This window comes from Streptopelia decaocto, assembly GCF_964273445.1.
Source record: "Streptopelia decaocto genome assembly, chromosome: 4".
In the NCBI taxonomy this organism is placed as follows: domain Eukaryota; kingdom Metazoa; phylum Chordata; class Aves; order Columbiformes; family Columbidae; genus Streptopelia; species Streptopelia decaocto.
The window spans coordinates 37,969,888-37,982,249 of NC_138658.1; the positions used below are offsets into that span (position 1 = coordinate 37,969,888).

At 35.7% G+C, this 12,362-nt stretch overlaps 1 protein-coding gene across 2 annotated transcripts in view; it reads left to right on the forward strand.

Moving 5' to 3' along the window:
* The window catches only part of PALLD (palladin, cytoskeletal associated protein), a gene marked incomplete at its 5' end in the record, with an annotated part of 199,488 nt that overhangs the window by 68,522 nt on the left and 118,604 nt on the right, over nt 1-12,362 (forward strand). For both annotated transcript variants that reach the window (XM_082051712.1, XM_082051713.1), the window contains 6 exons: nt 4,395-4,573; nt 6,845-6,911; nt 7,459-7,564; nt 8,486-8,560; nt 10,666-10,807; nt 11,125-11,148. In XM_082051712.1, coding sequence (XP_081907838.1) covers nt 4,395-4,573; nt 6,845-6,911; nt 7,459-7,564; nt 8,486-8,560; nt 10,666-10,807; nt 11,125-11,148 — 593 coding nt within the window. The remainder of the gene's footprint in view (nt 1-4,394; nt 4,574-6,844; nt 6,912-7,458; nt 7,565-8,485; nt 8,561-10,665; nt 10,808-11,124; nt 11,149-12,362) is intronic.

Here is a 12,362-nt window from a genome sequence, read left to right on the forward strand (position 1 = left end):
AGTATTGTGATGGAAATGCTGACTCTGCCAGTGCAGGAACGTCAGAGTATTTCATTTTAACTTTTCTTGCTGGACATACTTAACACCACTAAGGATAGAATTACTTTTTAATTTACAACTTATCTCTCTGCACTTTTTGTAGTGGTCAGAGCTCCCCATTATAATTCTTCCCTAAGGCTATATCTTAATGTTTCGCTTCAGCTGCCATTTTAAATTAACTTTTAAGAGTGTGCAGAAAGGAAAACCTCTCTATTCCTCAGTGACTCTCAAAAAACATAAGTTCCATCAGGATTATGCATTAGAGAGAACCTTGAACTGTTTTTCTTAAGGCCCTGGTGCTTACTCAGTCAGTGTACTGTTCAACTCTGTTTATATTTTGTTCACAGTCATTAAAATCCCAGACACATGTGCTTGTATGTATTTCTATGCTTGGAGCGTTGTGAGGGCATGAAGAAAAGAAGAATGAAAAAGAAAGACATATTTTGTGAATTGCTACTTGATGTCAGTGTGAATTGCTACTTGATGTCAGTGTGCATGAACTGCTGCTCACCTGGCATCTGACTGTTCTTTTTTGTTTGCTGTTCTAGTTTTGCAGTTTTACAATACTGCAGCCAGTGAAAAAAGCAAAGTAGGCTTTGAAGCATGAAGAGCAATTATCTCAGCCATTGTTCTCCTGCTACCAAAACACCTCTGGTTTGCTTCCTTGGAGCATTGACTTTCCAGTCTAGTGACTGTGTTTCAGTGTCTGCATTAAATACTTCACCGCTATTGTTTTAACACACAGTAGATACAATGTAGGTAAAAATCTATGCACAGTTGGAGAAAAGGCAAGGCAAAGAGTAGTACAGTGGAAATGCAGACAGGAAGAGAAATGGAGGAAAGAGAATGAAGAAGAAAGTAGGAAAGAACAGAGAAATTCAGTGTAATTTGAAATTTGGCATGATACTTAATGACTAATAATTCCAGTTACATAAAATGGATATTCCTTTTGTTTGACCTTCTTTTTTTTTTCTTTTTTTCTTTTTTTTTTTGTCAGCCTTTATATGACATCATTACTGCAGTTTCTGTTCTCTTTCAAGTGGACAGTTGTCTACAAATTAGCAGTAACACTCGCATGTCCTGCAGGAATGCACCTAGGATGCAAGCTTGAGTTCATATTCTGCAGACTGATAAATACACACATATGCAAAATCTTTTGTTGGTCTCTCTGCCTACAACAAAGAGGGAAATGCGTAGATCATTTTTGTACCTTTAGCATCCAGAACCTGTGAAATAAATGTATTTTTCAATGAAAGTTGTCTATAGGGGGAATTATCTTTTTTTTTTTGCAAATCATCTATAGTGCATTTGTTCCTCTGTGTTACTGTCAGTGTCCTTTGGGTTGGGTTTGGTTTGGGGTGTTTTGGCTTTGCAGAAGCATTATTGCCTTCTCACAGCTAGATAGTAATCCTCTTATCCCCAAGAGGATCAGTAGACTGGAACAGGCTGGACGTGAGTTAATGCTGCCCTAGTTAGCATAAAGCTGGAATTTTCTTGTAAGACTTGCTTTGTGGCTGTTTTTCTGTACCTAGCCATGAGTCCTGGTTTCTTTGGCTCAATCTCCCTTTGCTAGTGATTTGTTGCTTGCCTTGGTGATCCCTCTGCAGAAAGAAAGAATGCTTCAAAGATCTGTCTTTGAAGCTTTTTCAGTTCTTAGGAGCAGAAAATCCTCTTACTGTGACTATTCCAAGTGTAATGGCAGTAATGCTGATGGGGCCTGTAGATAGCAGTTTTGTGTTCTGTAATAGTCCACTGTATAAAAGATGGAAAACTAGAATTCAGCCTGTTTGGGAAAAAATACTTAATTTAGTTTGACCACCTTTCTTTTTTTTTTTCATTATAAACTCTCTTACACTGAACTGATGATTACCAAGTTACTGCAGGATAAGTATTTCAGTTGAGTATTTTCTCAATCACTTAATTTTTTATGTAATCTCCAAAAAAGGGTCACATTAACTAATCCTCTCCTATCAACATGTAGATAGGCAAGAAAAAAAAAATACAATTAAAAAAAGAAAAACTAAGTCTATTGCAGTACTCTTCATCTCAAATAACTCTGCTCTTGCCCATTGTGAAGGTGAATTCTTCTTTTCACAATAAAGAGTGCAGTTCAACATCAGGCCCATTTCCCATTTATCAAACATCACCTTAATGATGGCTGAGGTAATTTTGTATTGAACTGCTTACTTACATGGTTTTGTCTGTGGCAGATGGTTTCTGTGGCAGGTCAGGACTAGTTTCCAGTGGCGTGTCACCAATGTGGTGCAATGAGTCTCAGTCCCAGCCAGTGTTGAGGAATAGCTCCCACTGCTTGGGGCTGACCGTATCTATGCATGAATCAAGGGGTGGTGACAACTCGTCTCCCTAAGAAAACAGTTTGTTTATTAAATGTCATCTGACCAAAAAAATACATAGGTTTATATGTTTATCACAGTTTCTTAAACATTTTGTGAGTATGGAGTTTAAGAGACTGTAGAAAACCATAGAATTTCCATGAATAGGATCTATCTAAGAAAATAATTAGGCTTAGAGGAGAGATTTTCCTTTGCATGATGTTTCTGGAAAGGAAAGAAAAATAGAAGTATATGGTTAAGTAGAGCCTCATATTACAGGCTCTTGTCTGTGACTGTCTATAAATTGAATTAAACTCTCTCTTGTGCATATTGTTTAAAGTGTAACTTAGGAAAGGCTGCGCAAAGGTTAGGACTCTGAAGGCCTAATAAGTAGGGATAGCAGTGGAGGTCCTCACACTGGGAGAAGGGAGGATGTGTGACAAGAGAGGAAAAGAGGGGAACAGGGGAAAAGAAATGTTAATTTTGGCAGTTGAGCTGGCAGAATAGATTTGTCTCTAAGCCTAATAGTTGTAAAAGTAGGCCAAAGGGGTCTACAGAGTAAACAAATGGAAGTTTGTTAGTTCATTCCAGAAATGATGCTTTCTGTGTGCACTGTCTGGCACAACAGAAAATGGACTTGTAAGTCTTTTAATTACAGAAGGCAATTGCATATGGTTTTAATACCACTATCAACATTTTTTTGCCTTCAGGAATAAAAGGTCTGTTGTTCACAAACTCAGGGTTCTGGGTGTTATTAAAGGGAATTGTCTTATGTGTAAATCTCTTAGGTTTCTTTACTCTGCATTCTGAAACAAACATGAAATCTCAAATTTTACAATTTTACAAGAAAGTTTTGTAACATATTTTTTATTTCTGTTAATTACATGTAGTTTACTAATAAGAGGGAAAAAAGCAATAAAAGTGAGGCAGTTAATTTCTAAAGAGTCCTCACTGATTGTTATTGTGTGGTATCTCTCATCCTGTCGTGTTGCATGTTTTTCCTAAATAGGTAAGAGGGATTCTGTAACTCTTGGGGTTACTTTAGTTTTGAGGATCAAGGGAAAGTCATCTGATGGAGGGGGATGGGGAGGGAAAAGGGGAAGTTTAGTTTTGAAGTATTACTGAAATGTAACTTCAAAAATTCTCTCATGAACATGTACAAACTAAAGAAAGAATATCAAATTTTTTAAGGACAGATTTTGAGTATTTTTAAGTTGTACTTGAAAATATTGTTATCTTTCAACTTGAATTTCTCTGTTTATACTTATTTATTTGAAAAAAATAATCCTTTACTAGAGTAGGAAACTGAAAATGTATAGGAAGAAGAATGAAAGATCACTTTTGAAGCTTGCTGTCAGGAATTACTTATTTTGTCTTTATCTTCACCACAGCAAGATTTGAATTTTGGAGTGGCAGAAGAAGGAAAGCGAAAAGAGAACAGGGAGAGAACATGGAAAAGCACAGATTAGGATTATTTGTGGGACGTTTATTATATAAATATATAAAATTCCCAGGCTAGAAAACCAGTTTTTGTTTCTGATCTGAGGCAGCAGTAAACCTATTTGAAGTTTAGCAATATGGAACCTATGCCGTGGGATTATATGAGGTTGACTGGGCATGACAGACAAAAATCAAACATCCCATGTGGAGAATCAGTGAGTGTTAGGAAGAAGGGAGTAGTAAGTTAAACTGAAATGGGTCAGACTGTGATCAAAGCAAGCCAGTACATAAGATATGCAGTAAGCATTAATTCTACCAAAACAGGATAGGAAATAGCTTTAAATTGTAGGTGTGTCCAATTTTCTTAGCATTCAGAAATGTCTCACTACCTTTTAAACGAAGTTTATTCCAGCAAGTTATTTCTTTGCAAATGCCATAAAACAGTTCAAAGTACCATGTACTGATTTCAGTAGCAATTTAGATTTTTGCCGCAGACCGTCATGTCTTCCTGTGTGTGATGAGCCTGAACCAATCTTTTATGTTCTTTTTTCCTTTGTGTTTCTAAATGTGTGTGGGCTGCAGATGGTTCTGTGAAGGAAAAGAACTCCAGAATACCCCTGACATTCAGATCCGTTCTGGAAGTGGAGGACTTCATTCGCTCATTATAGCAGAAGCCTTTGAAGACGATACTGGACGCTATACTTGTTTGGCTTCAAATTCCATTGGTTCAGATAGTACCTCAGCTGAAATATTCATTGAAGGTAAGAGGTGAAATCGTAAGATACTTGACAGGTACAGGAAAAGACAACAAAGCTGAAGTTTGCTTTTGGTTCCGTATGTTAAGATTACATTTGCTTTGGTGCTATTTTTATGGTATTCTGCTTCTCTTCAATACAACATGTTTTGAACATCACATCTTATTAATTCAGATATTTCAAGGAATGGCCAAAGAATCAGGGGGTAGACTGCTATTTACATAGGGTAGGAGTAAGATAAAGAATGGAAAAAGAGGAACAAGCAAAGTTTTTGGTGCATGGTTAGCTTTTAAATAGCACCTCCTGTAAATCAGAGATTTGACTGGTGATATCAACAGTGATTTTCATGATAGCAGTAATCTCTGTCTCAGTTCTGAACTTCCTCCCAGTGCAATTAATTGTGGCTGCTCTAAATGAGTCTTCTTCAATCTTAGGTAAGTGTATTATAATTCTTCATATTTAGTACACTGACTTTAAGTCAGGGAAAAGTCAGTCATATTGGTTTTGTCCAGAATCAACTGCTAGTAATTGTCAAAATATTTCTTGACTTCAGAGTTAGTCATAATTCCAGTATTATTTTCCTGAGGAAGGTTAATTACTTGACCACGACTAAAATTACTAAATTATTTTTTTAGTGGAGGACTGTATTGTAAGCATGATTAATTGAATACTGATTTTTGTTTTATTTCGTGGATCTTTCAAATATTTTGGTAGTATGTATTCTTTTACCAGTTTTGTAATCAATTGAAATTAATTTAAATGCTTAATTGAAAGCATGAAAGAAATTAATATAAGAAATACTCATAATAAATCTGAATAATACCATAGCAAAATCCTTAAATAGCTTTTGATTAGCAAAGCAATAACGTCTTTCACTAAAATTAGCTAAATCATGACAGATGTGCATTTATAGGGTTTTTTTCATTATGTTTTTTATTCTTGGAAGCTTGTTATCCCACATTAGGATATAATAGTAAAATCCCCAAGACTTTTCTGAATCTTACAGAATCTAATAAGACTTTTCTTTACAGAGGCAAGCATGATTTCAGAAAATCTCAGGTATAGTACAAATATATAATACTGTGTGAAGTTATAGTAACAGAAGCAACACTAAAAAAGCTAGGTGGAGAAGTACAGTGAATAAAACAATTCCTTTTTTGAGATCTGTCAAAATCTTACTATGTAGAAGTGCTGTCTTGAAGTTTACAACATGTAAGTTTGAAGGAGAGAGAATGGTTCAAGTCATTAGGCACCTCCCTGATGATCTTTAAGGGAAACCAGGTTGTCACATAAGTGTCACTTTGTAGATTAACAACTTTGACACTGATGCCTCATCCTTTCTTCCATGCAGCAGGCCCAGCCACACAAGACCAGGAGAAATACTTTCATCTGGATCCACTCTACTCACTTGACATTGCTTTTCTGTTTTTACCACTTCTGTGATACTTGTTGCTTTGATTTTTGTTGTCTAAACTTTGTAAATAAATAGGGCATTCGAGTGCCTCGGTCCAAGCTTTGTTTCATTGGAATCAGTCTACACTATCCTATGCATATTGATTATGAATTGCTTATGTTTTGTATTACAAATACAGTTATGCATATGCATTCACAAATCCTCTGAGGAACTGTAAGTACTGCATAAATGTCTAAAATAAATGTTGTATGTAGTACCAGTTGAGGGGAATAAATTCTTCCATATTTTTTTCTTTAAGTGAATTCAGGGTATTGCCAAACACACACATTATATCAAGATTTCCACTGGCAAGCAATACCAGTACATAAATGTTATGTATAGCCTAATATAAATAGTCTGAACTGTGGAGATCATGGGTAGCAAGTTTAGTCTGAAAATGTCTTTCTCTGCTGAGTTGCTCTTACTTAAGGTTGGAGATTTGTTATCTGTGTGTAAGCCATGTGTTTGCTTAAGCTTTCAGTTTTAACATTCAAGTAACTAAAATGGTATTTTTCCAGTAGAGTAGTAGTAGTCAGCATTTTTTTTTTTTTTTTTTTGGCCATATTTACTTCCATATGGAGGAAGACAGCTAAGAGCCTAGGGAAAACAGTTTGCAATTAATTTGACAAGATTATAATTTCTGTAACTGTCTAAAGTACAGAGTTACAGTCTTCTATCAGATAAGAAAAACTGCTGTAGTTTATTCCAGAGAGTTCTCAACCCTTGAAGGTAAATGCAAAAGTAGCAGAGTTTTTTCTTCAGAATGTAAACACTAAAAAATCAGTAAAAGGATATGAGATTATTGAAAATACTTTCTTTTCCAGGTGCCAGTTCCACAGATTCAGAGAGTGAAAGTTTAATTTTCAAATCAAAATCTGGAGCTATGCCACAGTAAGTGTGCAAAGTAGAACCAATGCTGTGCAAATGTTCTTAATAAGGGGCACTGGAAAATCCTCAGTAGTTGCAGATCTGAATAAGCATCTGGGGTATATTTGTGTATGTCTTGTCTTTTCTCCTCTTGCATTATATAAATGCATAGTGTTATAACTGTAGATTGTATAAATGTGCTTTTTTGTGTCTGAGAAGTCTGGCCCTACCCTGGCAACTCTTTCATTGATATCAAATTTTCATGTTCAGAAGTAACTTCAAGTTAACCAAGTCTTCATCACCCAGCCCTGTGCCTCCAAAAGCACATGCAGAGGCCTGCAATTAAAGAAACAAAATACATTTTAGTTTGTATCTTGTATCAGTGCTTTTTATTGGGTGTGAAAGTGTAAATTAGCCAAAGATTGTATTCTACTCAAGCTTCCTCCAATGTTGATCTTTTCAGCTGATAATGACATATTTAAAGATGTATAAAATCCAAGGTGGCTTACTGGTTACAAACTAACATATTCTGATTTCAGAGCTTATAAAATGCTTGCTGTTTTCTTTTCAGAGCCCAAAAGAAAACCACCTCTGTTTCCTTGACAATAGGATCTTCTACACCAAAGTCTGGAGTCACCACAGCTGTAATTCAACCTATCTCTGTGCCCAGTCAGCAGGTATTTTTAAACACCATTTTAAAATTTTATTTCCAAATCTGTAAGACCTGAAAACCTGTCATTTTGAGGAATTATATTATTGAACTATAAACTTAGGCTATTATATTAAGAATGACAGTTTTAAAAAATTAAGTATATATCTCGTGAGTGGGGCTTAAAAGTAAATACACATATGGATTCTTACACAGTGTGTATCAGCGCAACATGTGAACAGCTGATAGATCTGTTGATGATGAAAATTACAGAGTATATCACTTAATAGTGACTTGGTCCAATTCCAGAAGAATGTAATGCAAATGAATGCCTACAATATGTATTTTTTTATAAGTTTTAAATTTTCTTATTAAATTAAACGTTGCTGTAATTTCTCTGGGCCTTTTAGAGAAAATTAAATTTTACTGTCTAGAAATTAAAAGTAAAAAATCAACGTTCATCAGTTTGTACTAAGTTTTAATGCCACTGTGGATGACTCAGAGTTTGCATGTAAATCATAAAATACAAATAAAATCTTTCTTAGACTGTACCTGGTAAATTCTTTTCCCTTCCTTTGGCTAACCTTGACAAGCTTTTAGGTTCCTGGATTTGTTTATTACTATATCAATCGGGGATGTAATAACAAAACACTTCAGTGCAAAGGACTTACTTGAATGATATTAACAGGAGGCAAACTCTCAAAATACTTAAAGGCAGAGACAGTTGGATACAAAATTCTCCTGGGAAGCATAAAAGCTTTAGGGCTTGCATTTTCATTTCAGAAATAGAACAGATGTGAAATAGTGATGTCACTCAAGCGTGCTAGAACAAGAGCACCATGATAATATTCTGCATTTGAAATTTTGCATTATTGCATAGATAAATGCAGGCCATGTTATTGAAACCAACATTCTTTCCCTTTTGTAACATTGTTGCACTGCTTTGCAGGCTCAAAGCCCTACTTCATGCCTGCACCGTGTGGATGGACCTAAACCTAGCTATTCTGCACCCATATTTACAAAGGTATGTTTTATCCATCATTATTTTTATGTCATAGTCCTATAGTCCAGAAGAAAATATCTAAATGATACATCCTAATACAGGAATGTTTGATCATGTTAAAGCTTTTAGAGTTTTCATTATCTTTTTCAGTATTAATGTCTACCTAAGAAAATACTTCTCCACTGCAACATTTATGTTCTTATGCCTTCTACCCTATTAAAATTGCTAATGGAATTACATGAATATTCTGTATGTGTTTGTCTTATGCCCATGACTGTCCTTCACTGAGAATTCTTTGTAAAATAAAACTAGCTAGGCACCAATTACATATCATAGTCATGATAAATCCTCATTCACAATAATTCATCTACCGGCAAGAACAAATAACACAGGGTTTTTTACTTGGTTTTAGAAAAAAAATCCGTGCATGCATGTTACTTAAAAACGCAGTTCAGATATTCTTCATTGGAATGTCTTGTAAAATGTAAGGCACGGACTGGCTAGAAGGGAAACTTCTCTTCAGTGATTCTTAAGGAAATATTTATGTCAATATCTATTTTCATATTCATTCCAAATGAAACTTTAGAACTAGGAATCAGGTAACAGCAGCAAGAAGGACAGCATATTTCCCTAATCGCCAAAATGCAACTCTGATTGAAAATATTATTTTCATTTTGCCTTCAAACCATCATTTCCATAGCAGTAACTATTACTTAGTGACCATTTGTTGAAGTCAAAATGAAGAAAATAAGGTATTTCTGGCTGTTTCTTCAAAAAAAAAGTTGACTAAAAGCTAGTATGAAATAGCAAGTAGTTTTGCCTTGAGATAAGTAAAAGCAAGCCCTGTTCTCCACAACTGTCCAGCCTGGCTCCATCATATCCCTTTCTTATGTCAGAAAAGGTCTGATCATGTCCCCGTGTACTGATACTGCTGGTATCACAGGAGAATGAGCAGTGGATGTACAAGAGATTAATGTCATTAGAGCAAAGCAGGGAGGCAGGCAACTTCCTAGCATGAGTAGGAAGTATTATAGGAGAAATCCAGCGCTTGTTCAGAAACTACCAAAGCAATCAAGACTTCACTGCTCCTTCCTAATCCTCCTATGTCTTCTCCATGAAATCCAATATTAACTGGCTTAAGCCAGCTGGAACATACCAAGCAACTTTATTTGCAGAAGAAATGAACAAGATATGAACAACAAAAAATATATTTATCCAGCTCCCTGATGCAAATTTCTTTCTATACAAACTTCAGGTAACAACCCAAAGCTTTTTAGGTTTCGATGTAACACAATTAATATGTATTTGATTAACTAGAGATCTATGAATAGTAAGTAGGGGTAGCTCTGATCTTAGACCTAACTTCAAGTGCTTTGCTGCAACAAGACCTAAAACTTTATGAATAACCTGGGAAAGGAATGAGACAGCCAACACAGTAAAAAATAATCTTTGATTCATAATCTTAAGATTGATAACAACGGCAAAAATACTGGCTGTCTCCTGCTGATTCTGTTACTTAAAGTTCTCTACTTCTTTTCTCTCACTATAGTTCTTCATCAAAGGTTTAGACTCTTCCTGAATTTTATCAGATGTATATGTAATTTATTATAGCCATAATACTCAGAAGCTATCCATACTTAAGCTAACATATCGTAATCATGTTTCTGTCATCTAATTTTGCCTGGTTGGTTATTAATGGCTGAGAGGAAAAGCAATTCCATGTTCTAGATGTTGACCTGAAAGCGGCCCAGCCACTTTCTCAGGACCAAGTCAACCAATGTGTAGCTAGTCGCAGAATTTTCATTTCACTTTGTGGAAGAAGGATGGAAAATGGAAGGTCAGACTGCAACTGTCAACTTGTGATGGTCAGAGGAATTAAATACTTCTACACCTTTTCCATCTACGGCCATATTAAGAATGTATTTGAAAATAACCTATTTGGTAATTTTTAACTACATACTGATATGTTGGATTTAATCAGAGTGAAAATACAGCTCACAGAAAATTTTTATTGCAAAAATGTAATGACACAATAAAATAAAGTTGAAATACAAAGGGAAGAAGAGGCTATTTTTAAGAATGTAAAATGCTCCTGGTGCATTTGAATCATGATTGTTACATTTCAGGAGATACAAAACTCCACAGCATCTGAGGGACAAGTCGTGGTGTTGGAATGCAGGGTCAGAGGACACCCTCCCATTCATGTTAAGTGGTTTCGACAGGGCGTTGAAATTCAAGATTCTCCAGACTTCAGAATTCTCCAAAAAAGTAAGGCAATAATATGAAGTGGCTACTTTTGATACAGGATGGGGAAAGATCACAAAATTATTCTGTCAGGGTTGAGTTTTGGATAGATTCCTCTCTTCCTCACATTTCAGCAGTCATAATGGCTAGAAGTAATAATTGAACTACTGCTACCAACAGACAACTTAAATCTTCCCTCTTCTGTAATGTGTGTGCACAGATTCTGTAGTTGTCTACAGTGTTTCAGTATAATACATGCATTCAGTGTACTGTTGTTGATTAATATAATCTCTAATACTATTTTTCTTGTTTGTTTCCCCTCCTTATGATGTGATATGCAGAGCCACGATCTGCAACTGAACCTGGTAAGAGTCATATGAAAAAATAATCTCTTGATTCACTAGCTCTTTGAATTTGTACTGAAGCCATAAATAGAAAAGTCTTTCTGCTGAGCATTGGTAATATGAAACCCCCTTAAAGACAATCTTTCTTTATCACACCTTCCATACTCTACACTGTCCTTTACATCAATTCCTTTATTAGTTAAACAGTAAATTCCATTTAGACTAGCAAGGGGAGTCTCACAGCTTAAACTTGGAAGCAAACTTCATTCTCAGAAAATGAGCAATTTGCATGCTACTGAGGACAAAGAACAAAGCCCACAAAATTACATTACCCAAATTGTACTCATAAGAGTTTCATAACACCCAACCACTAAATGTTAGTTTTGCCAGTCTAGCTTGGCAGATGTGAAGTGTTTTAAATGCAGGAAAAGCTGATCCTCAAAAACAAGGGCACATTGAATTTTTCTAGCCTATTTGCAAGATAAAAGTCCCAGATTTCAGCAAGAAAAAAGTGTTCTTCCAAATGTAGTGTTTCTCTGGCTGTTTCATTTTCCCATTATACATCATTATATGCTGTGGTAGTTTCTTGAATAGTAAGAGGAAGCTAAAGGACTGAGAATGTTTGTTCTTTAATGTTTCTAAGTCAAACAACATGTAGGAGAGAAGACAGTGATATGGTCTGAGCCTTGCTTTTAGAGGGTGGCTGGTTGTGCTTGAATGTGCTTGAATGTGCTTGAATTTAGAGAGAGTTTTAATTATGGAGTAGAAAGATAAAATAGAAATATTTTCTGCCTAAGACTTGGGTATTCCCAAAGAGTGTCTGCCTTAGAAATGGGGGGATATTTTAAACTTTAGGGGTCGCACTGACCATCTTTGACTGCAGGGAGAACAGACCAAGCAGCTGAGGGATGGTGGTAAAGTAGCAGTGTATCTATAAGGATATGGACTAGGAAAAAGCAGTGAAGGGTTAATCCTAGGAGAAAAGGAACTTTCTCTTAGCTTTCATGGAGAAGAGAGGAGGCGAAGAGGGGAAAATATTTCTGCTTTGCTTTGTCAGTTATTCACTGATTTTTCTTACTGCTTCACAAAATTGTTATACACCTATTTTACTTCACAACGATCATACATATACATACACATGTAAACACATGTGTGCATGCATGCACACACATGCTTTGCCCTGACAGTTAACATTATTCATTGTGGTGTGCAGCATCACCACCTCCAGTAACAGC